The sequence below is a fragment of the Lepidochelys kempii genome, chromosome 1 (assembly GCF_965140285.1).
Source record: "Lepidochelys kempii isolate rLepKem1 chromosome 1, rLepKem1.hap1, whole genome shotgun sequence".
In the NCBI taxonomy this organism is placed as follows: Eukaryota; Metazoa; Chordata; order Testudines; family Cheloniidae; genus Lepidochelys; species Lepidochelys kempii.
The window spans coordinates 704,614-724,171 of record NC_136380.1 but is presented as its reverse complement, the minus strand read 5'-3'; the positions used below and the strand labels follow the sequence as shown (position 1 = coordinate 724,171).

The 19,558-nt window shown below is 65.5% G+C and overlaps 1 protein-coding gene across 1 annotated transcript in view; it reads right to left on the bottom strand.

The window, feature by feature from the left end:
* Positions 1-18,018, bottom strand: part of APBB1 (amyloid beta precursor protein binding family B member 1) — a 36,804-nt gene extending 18,786 nt beyond the window's left edge. The window contains 4 exon segments of the mRNA XM_078851833.1: positions 69-274; positions 9,270-9,820; positions 15,950-16,034; positions 17,950-18,018. Of these exon segments, the coding sequence (XP_078707959.1) occupies positions 69-274; positions 9,270-9,807 (744 nt within the window). The 5' untranslated portion in view covers positions 9,808-9,820; positions 15,950-16,034; positions 17,950-18,018.
* Between the last annotated feature and the right edge of the window lie 1,540 nt (positions 18,019-19,558).

Below are 19,558 nucleotides of genomic sequence, written 5' to 3'. Positions count from 1 at the left end.
AAGGAGGGGTGGCCCCTGGGATACTGGCAGCACCTCCCCAGGGTGGGGGGCAGCCACGGGGCTCTCACCTGCTGCTCTTCAGTGGGCGTGTTCCCCTGGGAGTCACGGTCGGGGCCGCGGCCCCCCTCGCCCTGCCCCAGGTGTGTGGGCGGCTCCCACTGCGTGGTGCCCGTGGGGATGTGCCAGTAGTAGGTGCCTGAGGCGTCCTGCACCCTCACCCATCCGGCCGGCAGGTCTGAGTCCGTCTCGAAGGCGTTGCGGGCCCAGGAGGCGTCTGTGGAGGGTGGGGGGTAAGTGGGGCCAGGCGTCCCGGGGAGTTGGCATGGGCCAGAGCTGGGGCAGGACGAGGCCCCAACATCGGCCCAGGCCCCAGCCCAGCCGCCATCCCACCGCCCTGCCCCTCACTCTGCCCACTCGTCCCCCCAGGCCCAACCCTCACCTCAGCCCCCCCAGCCCTCCAGCCCTTTCCAGGGTGGCTGCTTCCCAGGGCCAGCCCCAGGGCTCCCCGGCGTGACCTGGGCTCGGCTGGATCGACTCGCACGGCCCCAGCGCCGGCTCGCTCGGGGCACAGCCAGCCCCCCGTTACCCCCCCATTTCCCAGCAGTGACGGAAGCGCGTGGCGAGCACCGGGCTGGGAACAGCCCCTGCGGGACCCCAGGAACAGCCCTGGAACCCGGGGCCCCCATTGCAACGATGGGCGGTGCCCGGCAGAGCCTCGTCCGGACGGCACCAAGTCAGACGTCTCCGAGCCTCTGCCTACGACACAGTCCCCTTGTCGTCCCCCCCAGCCACACCCAGCCGAGCCGGGCACCAGCCAGACCCAGCCAAGCACAGACCCAGCCAAGCCGGGCACCAGCCAGACCCAGCCAAGCCGGGCACCAGACCCAGCCGAGCCCAGACCCAGCCGAGCCGGGCACCAGACCCAGCCAAGCCGGGCACCAGCCAGACCCAGCCAAGCACAGACCCAGCCAAGCCGGGCACCAGCCAGACCCAGCCAAGCCGGGCACCAGACCCAGCCGAGCCCAGACCCAGCCGAGCCGGGCACCAGACCCAGCCAAGCCGGGCACCAGCCAGACCCAGCCAAGCACAGACCCAGCCAAGCCGGGCACCGGCCAGACCCAGCCAAGCCAGGCACCAGACCCAGACGAGCCCAGACCCAGACGAGCCGGGCACCATACCCAGACGAGCCGGGCACCAGCCAGACCCAGGCGAGCCCAGACGCAGCCGAGCCAGGCACCAGACCCAGCCGAGCCAGGCACCAGACCCAGACTAGCCCAGACCCAGCCGAGCCAGGCACCAGACCCAGACAAGCCCAGACCCAGCCGAGCCGGGCACCGGCCAGACCCAGCCGAGCCCACAGTGATAGTGATCACTGGGCCGAATGCGTCCCAGCTCAGCCTCCCCATGAGCAAGGGGGACGCAGCCGCCTGCCCCTCCCCCCGCACGGCCCAGCACTGATGAGCAGCTCCTGCCATGGGCTGCCCCACCCACAGGGACAGACCGACAAACCCAGCCGGGGCTGCAGCCCCCCCACCCCGCCAGCAGCTGCAGGGCCCCCTCCCCCAAACCCAGCCGGGGCTGCAGGGCCCCCTCCCCCACCCAGAGCTGCAGCCCCTCCACCAGCCTTTGTCCTCTGCATCCCCCCATGGGATGGGCACTTGTCAATTTGGGTGAGTTTCAAGCACTTTAATGACTCCTCAGTCCCCCCAGACAAGCAGGTGACCCGCACCTGCGTTCCTTCGCCTCCCCAAGAGCAAACTCAGTCCCTTCCCTCCCGCCCGGGAAACGACGCACGCCAGGGAAACTGAGGCACACCAAGGCTTCATACAAATATTGCCAACAAACGCCCGCGTTGTCCCCCTGCACTGAGCCCAGAGACCCGGGTTGGGCTGAATCCTCTTCCCGGAAGGCCTCCAGCCCGGCTTGAGGGGCACCAGGGCCAGCGACACAGGGGGACTTTCCATAACATCCTCACTAGGTGGGGAAACGTGGTTGGCAGAGACCCAGAGATCGGCTGTGACAATGCCTGGCTGCCTGGGGCCCACGGCCATGGGGAGCCCCACAAGACAACGGCCCCTCCAACTGCCCAGACATTTGGCACCTAGCGACTAACGCCCAGGGATGGGCCCCACTCGGCAGGGAGCCAGCCCCTGTGACCAGCCGGAGAGCAAAGGGCGGAGGAGGGGCCGGGGAGAGGGGTTGGGAAGTGGGGGGCTGCCAGAAGGAGGAGAAGCTCCTGGATGGGGATTACAGAGAGGCCAGGGGGCTCTGATCCGACCCGGCTGGCCCAGGCTCTAACTCTCTGCGCTGGGTCCAGACCCCCAGGCACCCCCCTGCTGTTACCCGCTGGCTGAGTCACTGCAGAGTCAGGCAGGGGGGTGCCTGGCTCCCTTGGGGTACAAGTCTCCCACGGGGGTCCCACCCAGGGGGACTCACCGAGGGAGCTCCCGGCGTGAGGTGGGGGCTGGGGGCTCCGAGGGTTGGTCCCGGGAAGGGGGGAGCCGAGGGGCTGACCCCAGCGAGTGTGACCCGGAGGGGGCTGACGCCTGCAGGGGGCCTGCCAGGGCCTGTCCTGGAGCCGGGCAAGGGCACTGGACCGGTGGAGCTGGGCAAGGGCTGGTGGAGCTGTGACGGACAGTTCCACTGACCAGGCACGTCCCTGGATTCAGCTTCCAGACCTTTCTTGGCCGGCCTGTCCCCCCAGAGCACAGAGCCCCCGAGCCAGCCGGTCCCCCCTGTGACGAAGTGGGAATGTTCTCAATGTTTTCTCTGAATACTGTGTGGGTGTCTCGGTTTCCCCTCGGCATTTCTTAAGTCTCTAGCTGGTGCGATAAGGGGGTGTGATTGTTGCAGAGCCCTAGAGGGCCAGTGGGATGGTGTCTGCACAGAGAATGGCCGACACCCTGTCTCCTGGCCAGGCCACCGATGGCCTGGTGCTGACTGAAGGGGCTGGAGAACAAAGGGATCAGGTGGCCTCTTGGCCAGGGAGAGAGAGAAAGGCCAGAGGAGGGGCTGGAGAGTTTCAGTTTGGAGCTGGCTGGGGAAACGGAGGGAGACTCAGTTGGGGCTCTGGGCTCCCCGCCCCCCAAGACGGACCCGGCTGAGGGGTCCTGTTCTCTGTACCTACAAGCTCTGGTTTGGACCATGTTCCTGTCGTCTCATAAACCTTCTGTGTTAGTGGCTGGCTGAGAGTCCCGGGGAATCGCAGGAAGTGGGGGGTGCAGCGCCCAACTCCCCCACGCTCCATGACACCCCCAGAGCACGGAGCCCCCAGCGCAAACCAGCCGACGCTCCTTTGTCCTTAAGGCGCCATAGACACAGACCCTCCCCCCAGACACAGACCCCCCCACACACTGAGCTCAGGGCCAGGACATGCCAGGCACCCCACAGAGCCCCCCAGCCGACGCCCCGGGCACTGTACAGTCTCTGTGGACAGTCCCTGCACACCCAGACAGATGTGGGGGGCAGAGGGCCTGAGGATCACACCGGACGCCCCGGCAGAGCCCGGCCCTGCACCCAGCCCATGGCCCGGGTCTGAGCCCTGGGCCTTGGCCCCAAAGCAGCCTGCAAACAAGCCCAGGCCCCGAGACGCAGCCCCTGAGAGCTCACCCTGCCCGGGGCTCCTCTGGTGCTGGGGGCAGGCGGGCAGCGTCCGTGGTCGCTCCCAGAGCCTGGCTGTGCCCCGCTCCCGGCTCCCTTCCTGGGCGAGCAGCCAGCGAGCGACGGCCTGGCAGGGATCCGAGCTGTACGTGGTGCTGACAGCCGGTGCCACCCGCCCCCGTGGGCACAGCTGGCCGGGAGCAGCGTAAACAGCCTCCTGCCTGGCTCTGCGCAGCACCGTGCCCTCCCCGGTGCCTCCGGCTGCCTCCCCCGGGGCGGGGGCCCTGCGAGCTGCATGGAGCTCGCTGCAGCTGGCATCCACACACCGCCCTCGCCCCCCTCGAACGGAGCTCAGTGTGGGGGTCTGGGTCGCCTTCGGGGCAAAGGAGCATCGGCTGGTTTGCACTGGGGGCTCCCTGCTCTGGGGGGGACAGGCCGGCCCGGGGACTCTGTGCTGTGGTGGGACAGGCCAGTCCAGGGGGGCTCCGTGCTCTGGGGGGGACAGGCCAGCCTGGGGGCTCCGTGCTCTGGGGGGGACAGGCCGGCCTGGGGGCTCCGTGCTCTGGGGGGGACAGGCCGACCGGGGGGGCTCCGTGCTCTGGGGGGACAGGCCAGCCCAGGGGGCCTCCGTGCTCTGGTGGGGACAGGCCGGCCCGGGGGCTCCGTGCTCTGGGGGGGACAGGCCAGCCTGGGGGCTCCGTGCTCTGGGGGGACAGGCCGGCCGGGGGGGCTCCATGCTCTGGGGGGGACAGGCCAGCCTGGGGGCTCCGTGCTCTGGGGGGGGACAGGCCAGCCTGGGGGCTCCGTGCTCTGGGGTGACAGGCCGGCCGGGGGGCCTCCGTGCTCTGGGGGGGACAGGCCGGCCTGGGGGCTCCGTGCTCTGGGGGGGACAGGCCGGCCTGGGGGCTCCGTGCTCTGGGGGGACAGGCCAGCCCAGGGGGCCTCCGTGCTCTGGGGGGGACAGGCCAGCCTGGGGGCTCCGTGCTCTGGGGGGACAGGCCGGCCGGGGGGGGCTCCGTGCTCTGGGGGGGACAGGCCAGCCCAGGGGGCCTCCGTGCTCTCGGGGGGACAGGCCAGCCTGGGGCAGCTCCATGCTCTGGGGGGACAGGCCGGCCCGGGGCGGCTCCATGCTCTGGGGGGGACAGGCCAGCCTGGGGGCTCCGTGCTCTGGGGGGGACAGGCCAGCCTGGGGGCTCCGTGCTCTGGGGGGACAGGCCGGCCGGGGGGGCTCCGTGCTCTGGGGGGGACAGGCCAGCCCAGGGGGCCTCCGTGCTCTCGGGGGGACAGGCCAGCCTGGGGCAGCTCCATGCTCTGGGGGGACAGGCCAGCCCGGGGCGGCTCCATGCTCTGGGGGGGACAGGCCGGCCCAGGGACTCTGTGCTGTGGTGGGACAGGCCAGTCCGGGGGGGCTCCGTGCTCTGGGGGGGACAGGCCAGCCCAGGGGGCCTCCGTGCTCTCGGGGGGACAGGCCGGCCCGGGGGGGCTCCGTGCTCTGGGGGGGGACAGGCCGGCCCAGGGGTGTCCCTAGCCTCTGTTTGCCAGAAGCTGGGAACTGGGGTGTCACAGAGTGAGGGGGAGTCACGACCCTGCACCCCCCTCCCGGCTCAGGTGACAGGCTCAGGTATCGTCCCTCCAGTGACGCCCCCCCCCCCGCTATCCCATCCCCAGTGGAGACAGTCCCAGCAAAACTCCCCTGTGACACCCCCAAGTCAATCCGCCCCCCTCAGTCCCTGCTGCAGCACAGGGGGACGGGGACGGGACCAGGGCTGGACGGACCGTCAGGCTGACCCAATCCGGCCGTTCTCATGTAACTACTCCTGTGCCCCACATAGCATCTGCCCCCCCCCGCCCCCCGCCCTGCCGCTGCCCCTCACTCCCAACCCACAGCCCTGGGCTCCCCCAGCTCTGCCAGTGTCCCTCTAGGGGCCCCCATCCCTCATCCAGGCCCAGGGTGGGGACTGGCTGGCTGTGGGGCAAGGAATGGGACATGAGGCCTGTCCCCTCTGGGGGGCACCAGTCCTGTGGGGGAGTGCGGTAAGGTCCATGGCTCCTGTCTGATCTGGAAGGGACCCAGGAGTCCTGACACAGCTCCCCCTCCCACCTACTCAGCGAGGCAACTCCTCTGGTGAAGCTGGCCAGAGACTGCCGGGGCCCCAGCTCCTACGGTGGGTGCTGCGGCCCTGTGCCCCCCGCTCCATGCGGCTGGCCAGGTCACAGCACCCCCCCGCCACTGACTGGGCAGTGGGAGGTGGTCCATATGGGGGGGCAGCAGGATGTGGGGGGAAGGGGTCGTTGCCCTGGGGCAGATGCCCTGAGGGGAGACGCTGCCCCAGAGTCCTGCCTGGCGTCACTCAGGGCAGGGCCGGCACCCCCAGCCTGGGGCTCCCTGTGGGGCCCCCGGCAGAGTCAGGCGTGCTGGAGGTTCCCAGGGGGCCGAACCCCAGAGAGAGCCCCCCTCGCTGTCACGGTGCCCTGGCAGCCAGTAGCCAGGTGACTGGTCAAGGGGGACCTGCCAGGGTCCCGGGGAGCATCGCGCCCTGACGGGGACGCACCAGCCCCTCGCCGGGGCCTGGCCAGGCTGGATTCGCAGCAGGGAGCCCCTGACAGAGACGGGTCGCAGGTGCCAACGGCCCAGCCTCGGAGGCCACGGGCCTCCCCTGTGAGTTATGGGCGCCCGGGGCCCAGCCCAGTACAGGGGTCCCCCCCATGGGCCTGGCAGGGACACCCCCATTGATCTGTCCATCCGCCCGCGCAGAGCTCCGCGCCCTCCATCCAGCCGCCCCTGCAGAGCTCCGCCCCCTCCATCCAGCCGCCCCTGCAGAGCTCCGCCCCTCCATCCAGCCGCCCGCGCAGAGCTCGGCCCCCTCCATCCATCCGCCCACGCAGAGCTCCGCCCCCTCCATCCAACCGCGCAGAGCTCCGCCCCCCATCCATCCGCCCGCGCAGAGCTCCGCCCCCCATCCATCTGCCCGCGCAGAGCTCGGCCCCCTCCATCCATCCGCCCACGCAGAGCTCCGCCCCCTCCATCCAACCGCACAGAGCTCCGCCCCCCATCCATCCGCCCGCGCAGAGCTCGGCCCCCTCCATCCATCCGCCCACGCAGAGCTCCGCCCCCTCCATCCAACCGCACAGAGCTCCGCCCCCCATCCATCCGCCCGCGCAGAGCTCGGCCCCCTCCATCCAGCCGCCCCTGCAGAGCTCCGCCCCTCCATCCAGCCGCCCGCGCAGAGCTCGGCCCCCTCCATCCATCCGCCCACGCAGAGCTCCGCCCCCTCCATCCAACCGCACAGAGCTCCGCCCCCCATCCATCCGCCCGCGCAGAGCTCGGCCCCCTCCATCCATCCGCCCACGCAGAGCTCCGCCCCCTCCATCCAACCGCGCAGAGCTCCGCCCCCCATCCATCCGCCCGCGCAGAGCTCCGCCCCCCATCCATCTGCCCGCGCAGAGCTCGGCCCCCTCCATCCATCCGCCCACGCAGAGCTCCGCCCCCTCCATCCAACCGCGCAGAGCTCCGCCCCCCATCCATCTGCCCGCGCAGAGCTCCGCCCCTCCATCCAACCGCCCGCGCAGAGCTCAGCCCCCTCCATCCATCCGCCCACGCAGAGCTCCGCCCCCTCCATCCAACCGCACAGAGCTCCGCCCCCCATCCATCCGCCCGCGCAGGGCTCCGCCCCTCCATCCAACCGCACAGAGCTCCGCCCCCCATCCAGCCGCCCCTGCAGAGCTCCGCCCCCTCCATCCAGCCGCCCCTGCAGAGCTCCGCCCCTCCATCCAGCCGCCCCTGCAGAGCTCCGCGCCCTCCATACAGCCGCCCGCGCAGAGCTCCGCGCCCTCCATACAGCCGCCCCTGCAGAGCTCCGCCCCCTCCATACAGCCGCCCACGCAGAGCTCCGCCCCCTCCATCCAACCGCGCAGAGCTCCACCCCCCATCCATCTGCCCACGCAGAGCTCGGCCCCCTCCATCCAGCCGCCCGCGCAGAGCTCCGCCCCCTCCATCCAGCCGCCCGCGCAGAGCTCCGCCCCCGCCATCCAGCCGCCCGCGCAGAGCTCCGCCCCCGCCATCCAGCCGCCCGCGCAGAGCTCCGCCCCCGCCATCCAGCCGCCCGCGCAGAGCTCCGCCCCCTCCATCCAACCGCCCGCGCAGAGCTCCGCCCCCTCCATCCAACCGCCCGCGCAGAGCTCCGCCCCCTCCATCCAACCGCCCGCGCAGAGCTCCGCCCCCTCCATCCAACCGCCCGCGCAGAGCTCCGCCCCCTCCATCCAACCGCCCGCGCAGAGCTCCGCCCCCTCCATCCAACCGCCCGCGCAGAGCTCCGCCCCCTCCATCCATCCGCCCGCGCAGAGCTCCGCCCCCTCCATCCATCCGCCCGCGCAGAGCTCCGCCCCCTCCATCCATCCGCCCGCGCAGAGCTCCTCCCCCTCCATCCATCCGCCCGCGCAGAGCTCCTCCCCCTCCATCCAACCGCCCGCGCAGAGCTCCGCCCCCTCCATCCAACCGCCCGCGCAGAGCTCCGCCCCCTCCATCCAACCGCCCGCGCAGAGCTCCGCCCCCTCCATCCAACCGCCCGCGCAGAGCTCCGCCCCCTCCATCCAACCGCCCGCGCAGAGCTCCGCCCCCTCCATCCAACCGCCCGCGCAGAGCTCCGCCCCATCCAACCGCCCGCGCAGAGCTCCGCCCCATCCAACCGCCCGCGCAGAGCTCCGCCCCTCCATCCATCCGCCTGAGCAGAGCTCCGCCCCCATCCATCCGCCCGCGCAGAGCTCCACCCCCTCCATCCATCCGCCCACGCAGAGCTCCGCCCCCTCCATCCAGCCGCCCGCGCAGAGCTCCGCCCCCGCCATCCAGCCGCCCACGCAGAGCTCCGCCCCATCCATCCAACCGCCCGCGCAGAGCTCCTCCCCCTCCATCCAACCGCCCGCGCAGAGCTCCGCCCCCTCCATCCAACCGCCCGCGCAGAGCTCCGCCCCCTCCATCCAACCGCCCGCGCAGAGCTCCGCCCCCTCCATCCAACCGCCCGCGCAGAGCTCCGCCCCCTCCATCCAACCGCCCGCGCAGAGCTCCGCCCCCTCCATCCAACCGCCCGTGCAGAGCTCCTCCCCCTCCATCCATCCGCCCGCGCAGAGCTCCGCCCCCTCCATCCAACCGCCCGCGCAGAGCTCCGCCCCCTCCATCCATCCGCCCGCGCAGAGCTCCGCCCCCTCCATCCAACCGCCCGCGCAGAGCTCCGCCCCCTCCATCCAACCGCCCGCGCAGAGCTCCGCCCCCTCCATCCAACCGCCCGCGCAGAGCTCCGCCCCCTCCATCCAACCGCCCGCGCAGAGCTCCGCCCCATCCAACCGCCCGCGCAGAGCTCCACCCCATCCAACCGCCCGCGCAGAGCTCCGCCCCTCCATCCATCCGCCCGAGCAGAGCTCCGCCCCCATCCATCCGCCCGCGCAGAGCTCCACCCCCTCCATCCATCCGCCCACGCAGAGCTCCGCCCCCTCCATCCATCCGCCCGCGCAGAGCTCCGCCCCCTCCATCCATCCGCCCCTGCAGAGCTCCGCCCCCTCCATCCATCCGCCCCTGCAGAGCTTCCCCCCGTCCCCGCAGCGTCTGGCGGTTCTGCCCCCCAGTGCCGGGCCGGCAGAGGAGGTGAGCGAGCCCGTGGGCCCCAGCCTGCCCCTACCTGTGTCGTCGGGGGAGCTGCAGGCCGGGCTGCCCTGGCTCAGCGTGGCCCAGCTGGAGTCCTCGTCGCTGGTGGCACTGGCCCGCGGGCCGAAGAGCAGGCTGGCGTTCTTGCCGGGCTCGCGGGGCACACGCTCCGAGCTCTGCTCCGACTCAGCCGTGATGGGGTCGCTCTGTACCGGGGTGGAGTCGGCGTCCTCCTCCTCCTCCTCCGGGCCCCCCAGGGGCAGGTCACTGAGCAGCTCCGTGGCCAGGGGGCCAAGCTCATTGCGGTTCTGGTCCTGCTCGGCCGCCTGGAGCAGCTGGTTCTGCCCATCCTTCACCCACTTGGCGTTGGCGGGCTCCTCCGCAGGCGTGGGGCCCGGACCCAGGGCGCTGTGGAGGGCGGGGCAGGCGCAGGGCCTGTGCCCCGGGGGCGAGGCCTGGCACGGCAGCATGCCATTCAGCAGCTCGCTGTGGGGCACCCGCAGCGCCAAGCTCAGCCCCGGGCAGCTGTTGTCATTGGCCAGGTCGCTCCTCTGGCTCAGCGGCCGCGACATGGCCCCAGGCACCCTGGGAAGGGAGAGATGCTGGCGTGAAGGCCGGCCCGGCACAGAGCACACGGCTGGGCCTGGCCCTGGGTGCAGCCAGCCAGGGGCACATCCATAACAACACAAGAATAGTCCTACTGGGTCAGAGCAAAGGTCCATCTAGCCAAGTGTCCTGTCTCCCGACAGTGGCCACTGCCAGGTGCCCCAGAGGGAGTGAACAGAACAGGGGATCATCAAGTGACCCATCCCCTGTCGCCCACTCCCAGCTCTGGCAAACAGAGGCTAGAGACACCATCCCTGCCAATCCTGGCTGATAGCCATTGATGGACCTATCCTCCATGAATGTATCTAATTCTTTTCTTGAACCCTGTTATGGTCACACGATCCTCTGGCAAGGAGTTCCACAGGTTGACTGTGTGTTACGTGAAGAAATACTTCCTTTTGTTTGTTTTAAACCTGCTGCCTGTTAATTTCATTTGGTGACCAATAGTGGTTTTTTACCTATGAAAGCTTATGCCCAAATAAATCTGTTAGTCTTTAATGTGTCACCAGACTCCTTGTTCTTTTTGTGGATACAGACAAACACGGCTACCCCCTGATACTTGACACCTAGTTCTTGTTGTATGAGGAGTAAACAACACTTCCTTATTCACTTTCTCTGCACCAGCCATGATTTCATAGACCTCAATCATATCTCCCCTTAGCTGTCTCTTTTCCAACCTGAAACCTGAAACGGGTAGTGATGGCTCCATGTCTAGTTGGCAGCCGGTATCAAGTGGAGTGCCCCAAGGGTCGGTCCTGGGGCCGGTTTTGTTCAATATCCTCATTAACGATCTGGAGGATGGTGTGGATTGCACCCTCAGCAAGTTTGCAGGTGACACTAAACTGGGAGGAGTGGTAGATACGCTGGAGGGGAGGGATAGGATACAGAAGGACCTAGACAAATTGGAGGACTGGGCCAAAAGAAATCTGATAAGGTTCAACAAGGACAAGTGCAGAGTCCTGCACTTAGGACGGAAGAACCCAATGCACAGCTACAGACTAGGGACCGAATGGCTAGGCAGCAGTTCTGCGGAAAAGGACCTAGGGGTGACAGTGGACGAGAAGCTGGATATGAGTCAGCAGTGTGCCCTTGTTGTCAAGAAGGCCAATGGCATTTTGGGATGTATAAGTAGGGGCATAGCGAGCAGATCGAGGGACGTGATCGTCCGCCTCTATTTGACATTGGTGAGGCCTCATCTGGAGTACTGTGTCCAGTTTTGGGCCCCACACTACAAGAAGGATGTGGAAAAATTGGAGAGTCTCCAGCGGAGGGCAACAAAAATGATTAGGGGACTGGAGCACATGACTTATGAGGAGAGGCTGAGGGAACTGGGATTGTTTAGTCTGCAGAAGAGAAGAATTGACGGGGGGGTTGATAGCTGCTTTCAACTACCTGAGAGGTGGTTCCAAAGAGGATGGCTCTAGACTGTTCTCGGTGGTAGCAGATGACAGAACAAGGAGTAATGGTCTCAAGTCGCAGTGGGGGAGGTTTAGGTTGGATATTAGGAAAAACTTTTTCACTAGTGGGACTATTCTTAATGTTTCCTCTAAATAGTGTGGGGGTGTCTCAGTTTCCCCTAGGCAGTTCTTAAGTATCTAGGGGGTGGGATAAGGGTGTATGATCATTGCAGAGCCATAGAGGGCAGGTGTGTGCAGGGGTCTGGACACAGAGAATGGCCAACACCCTGTTTCCTGGCCACTGATGGCCTGGGCCCTTCCCCCCTGCAAGGTGAGAGCTAAAGGGTTGGAGAACAAAGGAATCAGGTGCCCTCCTGGCCCAGAAAGGGACAAAGCCCAGAGGAGGTGGGGCTGGAGGGGAAGGCAGTTTGGGGCTGGCTGGGGACATGGAGTGAAGGGCAGACGGGGTTGTCTGGCTCACTGCCCCCCAGAATGGACCCAGCTGAGGGGTCCTGTTCTCTGCACCTGCAAGCTCTGTTTTAAACCATGTTCCTGTCATCTAATAAACCTGTATTTTACTGGCTGGCTGAGAGTCACGTCTGACTGCGGACTTGGGGGGCAGGACCCTCTGGCTTCCCCAGAACCCCGCCTGGGCGGACTCGCTGGGGGAAGCACACGGAGGGGCAGAGGATGCTGAATGCTCCGAGGTCAGGCCCAGGAAGGTGGAAGTTGTGTGAGCTGTTTGCCCTGGGGACAGGCTGCTCCCAGAGAGGAGATTTCCCCAGAGTCCTGCCTGGCTTCGTAGGGTCAAAGAATTCTAGGAGATTGGTGAGGCATGATTTCCCTTTACAAAAACCATATTGACTCTTTCCCAATAAATTGTGTTCATCTCTGTGTCTGACAATTTTGTTCTTTACGATAGTTTCAACCAGTTTGCCCAGTACTGAAGTGAGGCTTACCAGCCTGTAATTGCCGGGATCACCTCTGGAGCCCTTTTTAAAAATTGGCGTCACATTAGCTATCCTCCAGCCATCTGGGACAGAAGCTGATTTAAATGATAGGTTATAGTCTACAGTTAGTCGTCCTGCAATTTCACATTTGAGTCCCTTCAGAACTCTTGGGTGAATCCCATCGGGTCCTGATGATTTATTACTGTTTAGTTTATCAATTTGTTCCCAAACCTCCTCTAATGACACCTCAATCTGGGACAGTTCCTCAGATTTGTCACCTGAAAAGAATTTGGCTAGCTGTTCTTCAAAATTTTTTTTGGCCTTCCTAATTATGTTCTTCCACTTCACTAGCCAGTGTTTATGCTCTTTTCTATTTTCCTCACTAGGATTTAACTTCCACTTCTTCAAGGATGCCTTTTTGCCTCTCCCTGCTTCTTTTACTTTGTTGTTAGCCACGGGGACACTTTTTTGGTTCTCTTACTGTGTTTTCTAATTTGGGGTATACACTTAAGTTGAGCCTCTGTTATGGTGTCTTTAAAAAGTTTCCATGCAGCTTTCAGGGATTTTACTTTTGGCGCTGGACCTTTTAATTTCTGTTTAACTAACCTCCTCATTTTTGTGTAGTTCCCCTTTCTGAAATTAAATGCTACAGGGTTGGGCCACTGGGGTGTTTTCCCCACCCCGGGATGTTAAATTTAATTATATTGTGGTCACTATTACCAAGCGGTCCAGCCGTATTCACCTCTTGGACCAGATCCTGTGCTCCACTTAGGACTAAATCAAGAATTGCCCCTCCTCTGGTGGGTTACAGGACCAGCTGCTCCAAGAAGCCGTCATTTAAGGCGTCAAGAAACTTCCTCTCTGCATCCCGTCCCGAGGTGACATGGACCCAGTCAATATGGGGGTAGCTGAAATCCCCCATTGTTATTTATTATTATTATTATTATTGAGTTTTTTATTTTTTAGCCTCTCTAATCTCGCTGAGCATTTCACAGTCACTATCACCATCCTGGTTGGTAACAGATCCCTCCTGCTCTCGTCTTATTATTAGAGCCTGGAATTACGATCCATCGAGACTCTATGGCACAGTTGGGTTCATTTAAGATTTTTATTTCATTAGATTCTACGCTTTCTTTCACATACAGTGCCCCTCTCCCACCAGCACGACCTGCTCTGTCCTTCCGATATGTTTTGTACCTTGGTATTACTGTGTCCCATTGATTATCCTCATTCCACCAAGTTTCTGTGATGCCGATTATATCCATATCCTCATTTAATACAAGGCACTCTAGTTCACCCATCTTATTATTTAGACTTCTAGCATTGTATATAAGCACTTTAAAAACTTGTCACTTTTTAGCTGTCTGCCATTACACAATGTAATTGAAAGGGACTCTTTTTCATTTGACTGTTTCTCATCAGATCCTACACATATTTTATCATCTTCCATCCTCTCCTCCTTACTAGGACACAGAAAATCTCCATTAATAGAGCCTCCCCTAAGGGATGTCGCTGTTCAAACCACATGTTCCTCCACACCTGTCGGCTTTCCCCAGCCCTTAGTTTAAAAACTGCTCTACGACCTTTTTAATGTTAAGTGCCAGCAATCTGGTTCTGTTTTGGTTTAGGTGGAGCCCATCCTTCCTGTATAGGCTCCTCCTTTCCCCAAAGGTTCCCCAGTTCCTAATAAATCTAAACCCCTCCTCCCTACACCATGGTCTCACCCAGGCATTAAGACCCTGCAATTCTGCCTGTCTACCTGGTCCTGAATGCTACCATGGAGATCCTGGACTTCAATCTCTTACCTAGCAGCCTAAATCTGGCCTCCAGGACCTCTCTCCTACCCTTCCCTATGTCATTGGTACCTCCATGTACCATGACCACTGGCTTCTCCCCAGCTCTACTCATAAGTCTATCAAGATGTCTCGAGAGATCTGCAACCTTCGCACCAGGCAGGCAAGTCACCATGCGGCTCTCCCAGTCATCACAAACCCAGCTATTTATGTTTCTAATGATCGAATCCCCCAGTACAAGAAGGATACATAACATCATCTGGAAGGAAGGTCCCAACTATGGGATCATTTCCCTCTGCTCCAGTTGGATGTTCTCCTTCCCTGAGACTTTCATGCTCCTCAACAGCACAGAGGCTGTCAGACCGGGGGTGGGACCGTTCTACTGCATCCCAAAGAGTCTCATCTATGTATCTCTCTCTCTCTCCCAGCTCAGCCAGCCTGGTCTCCAAAGCCCGTACGCGGTCTCTGAGGGCCAGGAGCTCCTTTCACCGAATGCACACATACGCCTACAAGGCAGGTAATCAGACACGCTGCATTGGCTGCAATATACTGGGATATATACACGGTATATCCAGAACCACATGCCCTGACAGCCCAGCTCCTGGCCTCAGGCCCCGCCAGGCTCCCTCAGCCAGGGTAGGGGCACACGACCGAACTGCGAGAGCCCAGGGCCGGGTGACGCTCAGCCATGGGGGATGAGGGAAGCTGCTGAATGCAACCACACCCTGGCCAGGCACCCCAGTGCGGGCACCCCGGGCATCTCCAGGACGGGCACCCTCGGCCTCTGCTCACACCGGAGGCCCTGTGCACAATGGCACCTCTGCGATCCAAGCCTGCCAGAGGTGGCCAGGGACCCTGGAAGTGCTGTAGCAGCTTGGGCAACAGGCCCATCTACCCGGGCATCCTGTCCTAGAACCACCGCCCCACAGGGCTAGAAGGGACCGCAGGGGTCAGCTAGTCTGGCCCTGCTGAGATGATGCAGGATTGGTTGGTTCTGACCGATCCCAGACAGACCCAGCCTCTTCTGGAAAGCCTCCACTGAGGGAGCTTCCCTGACCTCCCGAGGCGTCTGGTCCATTGTCCTCCTGGTCTTACAGCAAGAAAGTTCTTCCTGAGACTTCATCTAAACCTGCTCTGCTGGAGTTTGATCCCATCGCCTCCTGTCCTGCCCTCTGTGGCCAGAGAGAACAATTTTTCTCCATGTTTCTATGGCGTCCTTTCAAGGATCTGAAGACCGTGGTCACGTCCCCCCTCAATCTCCTCTCTTCCAGACTAAACATACCCAGTTCCTTCAGCCTTTGCTCGTATGGCTTGTATTCCACCCCTTGGATCCTCTTTGAACTCGCCTCTGGATCCTTTCTGGTTTCTCTCCATCCTTCCTAGGCACTGGTGACCAAACTGGACACCGTGCTCCAGCCGAGGCCTGGCCAGCAGCAGAGTGGGTGCTCTGCCCTCCCGTGACTCGCACGCACTGCCTCTGTTACTGCAACCGGACAAGGCATTTGCTTTTAACAGCATCACATGGCTGACTCGTGCGGAGGCTGCGACCCACCCCTGCTCCCAGCTCCTCAGCCACGCTGCTGCCAGGCCAGCTCTCCCCCAGGCTGCATTGGTGCGTTCGGTTTCTCTTCCCTAGGCGGAGCACCATACATTTGTCTTTCTTGGCTTTCTATAAAATTTTAGTTTTATCCTCCAAAGTGTCGGTGCCCCCCCGCCCCCCCCCGGTTTGTGTCATCTGCATATTTGATCAGTACACTCTCTCATCCAGCTCATTAATACAGACCAGCCCCAGAACCGATCCCCGTGGAACCCCACTCAAGACCTCCCGCCAACCCGACCTCAGTCCATTCATAGTCCATCTTTCCTGGATCAGACTCACGGCCTGTCCAGCCCGGGATCCCATCCGCCCCCCTAGCTCACTGGGCACCATTCTACAGGCCCAACAGCGCCCCTGGATGGCGCCCTTACCCTCTAGCTGCAGGCCAAGGGTGCCCCTGAGGACCGGGACATCCGTGTCCATGCGGGGGTGCTGCGGGGGACCAACTCCCAGTACCTGGAGACAGAGGAACAGGAGAGGGGGTCACTCGGGAGGGCAGCGGGGTCAGACCAGATCCCAAGGGCAGGCGAGATGGACGGGATCAGCTGATCTGACGCCTGCCGAGCACAGGCCACAGGACGCCCCAAATTCCCCCCATCAGACTAGAGCCGTTCTAGGCAAACGTCCCAGTGGGACTCAAAGCCAGTTGGGGGGGACAATCCAGGCTGACCCTGGGAAATGCCCCAGCAGCTAATTCACCCCACTCCAGGGAAACTGGCTCGGGTCAGACCTTCGTGTGCCAGGCTCAGGAGCGCAGCCCAGACTGTGATCCCCCGAGGGCTCAGGATTCGGGGCTCCTGGGCCTGCCCCTGCTTTGGGGGGGTTTCTGGGCGCTCGGCAGCACATGGGCTGGGCTCAGGCGCCCTCCCAACCTCCCACGTTTGGATCACATCTGAATGTCAATGGCCAAGGAGTCCAGCCACCACGCAGCCCAGCCCCAACGGGGGGTGACTAGCCGCAGAGCTAAGCTGCACCCAGCGCTGCTCACCCGCACGTGTGCCCCACGCCTGGCAGGGCCTGACCCACAGCCCCACAGACACGTAACTCCACACCCTGGGCTCCCCTGGCCCCGCTGGTGCCCCTCACTCCCGACCCGCAGGCCCCTGCACCCCTCACTCCTGACCCACAGCCCCCCGGCCCCCCTCACTCCCGAACCAGAGCCCCCTGCTCCCCCCAGCGCCCCTCACTCCCGACCTGCAACCCCCTGCTCCCCCCAGTGCCCCCCACTCCCGACCCACAGCCCCCCGGCCCCCCTCACTCCCGAACCAGAGCCCCCTGCTCCCCCCAGCCCCCCCGGTGCCCCCCACTCCCGACCCACAGCCCCCCGCCCCCCCGAATCGCAGCCCCCCCGCACTCCCGATCCAGATCCCCCTGCTCCCCCCAGCCCCCCCGGTGCCCCCCACTCCCGACCCGCAGCCCCCCGCCCCCCCGAATCGCAGCCCCCCCGCACTCCCGAACCAGATCCCCCTGCTCCCCCCAGCCCCCCTGGTGCCCCTCACTCCCGACCTGCAACCCCCTGCTCCCCCCGGTGCCCTTCACTCCCGACCCACAGCCCCCCGGCCCCCCTCACTCCCGACCCACAGCCCCCCGCCCCCCCGAACCAGATCCCCCTGCTCCCCCCCTGCTCCCCCCGGTGCCCCCCACTCCCGACCCGCAGCCCCCCGCCCCCCCGAATCGCAGCCCCCCCGCCCCCCCGCACTCCCGAACCAGATCCCCCTGCTCCCCCCAGCCCCCCCGGTGGCCCCCACTCCCGACCCGCGCCCCCCCGGCCCCCCCGAACCAGAGCCCCCTGCTCCCCCCGGTGCCCCCCACTCCCGACCCACAGCCCCCCGGCCCCCCTCACTCCCGAACCAGAGCCCCCTGCTCCCCCCAGCCCCCCCGGTGCCCCTCACTCCCGACCTGCAACCCCCTGCTCCCCCCGGTGCCCCCCACTCCCGACCCACAGCCCCCCGGCCCCCCTCACTCCCGAACCAGAGCCCCCTGCTCCCCCCAGCCCCCCCGGTGCCCTTCACTCCCGACCCACAGCCCCCCGCCCCCCCGAACCAGATCCCCCTGCTCCCCCCAGCCCCCCCGGTGCCCCCCACTCCCGACCCGCAGCCCCCCGCCCCCCCGAATCGCAGCCCCCCCGCACTCCCGATCCAGATCCCCCTGCTCCCCCCAGCCCCCCCGGTGCCCCCCCCGAACCAGAGCCCCTTGCTCCCCCCGGCCCCCCCGAACCAGAGCCCCTTGCTCCCCCCGGTGCCCCCCCCTCCCGGCCCGCGCCCCCCCCGGCCCCCGGACCCGCAGCCCCCCGGCCCCCCCGAACCAGAGCCCCCTGCTCCCCCCGGTGCCCCCCCCTCCCGGCCCGCGCCCCCCCCGGCCCGGCCGGTACCTGCCGCGGCTCGGCTCGGCTCGGCTCGGCGCTGGGGGAGGAGCCGCCGCTTCCGCTTCCGAGAGACTTGCCCCGCCCGGGGGCAGCTGGGGGGCAGGTGGGCGCTGGGGGGCTGCCGGGGCCGGTGCAGGCAGGTCCGGGCCCCCCCGGCCCCAGCCCGGCCCCCCCGGCCCGGGCCCCCCGAGCCAGCAGCGGGGTGACCCCGCTGGGGGGGGCCGGGCGAGCTGGGGGGGGCCGGAGGGGCCGGGGGGGCGGCGCGGGCCCCCCACGCTCCCAACGCGCGTGTCTGGCTGGGGGTCATTCGCCAGGGGCAGGACGGGGGTCCCCCCGCGGGGGGGCGAAGTGGGGGGCGCTTGGTTGTCAGGGATTTGCAGGCCGAGGGGTGGGACTCAGTTTCCCTGGGTGTTGCTGGTTTAAGGAGGGGAGGGGAGGGGGGCTTGTGGGGACACAGGGCGGAGGAGGGGCCCAGCGACCGAGACAGAGGGCAGAGGCGGGGCTTGGGGGCGGTGATGGGGGGCTCGGCGGGGGGAGGGGGCGGGCAGAGCCCCCCTGGCTGGGCTGGGCTGGGGGAGGCCAGGCCTGAGGCCGGGCAGTTTCCTGTGCCGGGTTCAGACACTCACGGACCCTCCTGTGGTACGCTGGCGCTGGCCCGGAGTCGCTCAGGGCTAGAAAATGGGGGGGCATTATTCCCTCTGGGGTGGGGGCTCCGGGGGGCAGAGCGAGGGGGCTCCCTGAGGGGGCCCATGGCAGAGACAGGTGGGCTAAGGCTCAGAGAGGTGCAGTTCCAGGAGGTGGAGGGGCTGGACCCCTGAGAGAGTGGCCCCCCAAGAAGGGCTGTCGCACTGAAGGGGGCTCCCCCCAGGGACTGCACGGGGCCAAGAGTGGGCATGACCTGGGAGTCTGTGACAGGGGGTCAGTGGATCCCCAGTGAAGTGGGGGGTTCCCCTCACTGGGGGTTGGTGGATCCGAGGGGGAGTGGTGGGTTCCCCTCGCGGGGGGGTCAGTGGATCCGCAAAGGAGGGGGGGTTCCCCGCGTGGGGGGTCAGTGGATCCCCGGGGAGGTGGGGGGTTCCCCTCACTGGGAGTCGGTGGATCCCCGGGGAGGTGGGGGGTTCCCCTCACTGGGAGTCGGTGGATCCCCGGGGAGGTGGGGGGTTCCCCTCACTGGGAGTCGGTGGATCCCCGGGGAGGTGGGGGGGTTCCCCTCACTGGGAGTTGGTGGATCCCCGGGGAGGTGGGGGGGTTCCCCTCACTGGGAGTCGGTGGATCCCCGGGGAGGTGGGGGGTTCCCCTCACTGGGAGTCGGTGGATCCCCAGGGGTCTGCTCTGGCTCCCCCGAGGGGGCTGATGCTGGCGTCACTGGGGGTCAGTAAATCCCGGGGTAGATGGATGTGGAGCTCAGCGGGGATCACAATGGTTACAGAAGGGAGCGAACCCCTGAAGGAGCCAGGACTGGGGGGGCCGAGACGCTGGGCCAGGAGCCATGGCACCGAGCTCTGCCCTTGGCAGCCCGGCCCCCGCCCGCCACGTGTGCTCGGCGAGCAGATAAGGCCGGGATATCAGCGGGGAAGGTGCCCGCTGCTCAGTCCTCGAGCCCGAGCTGAAGGCA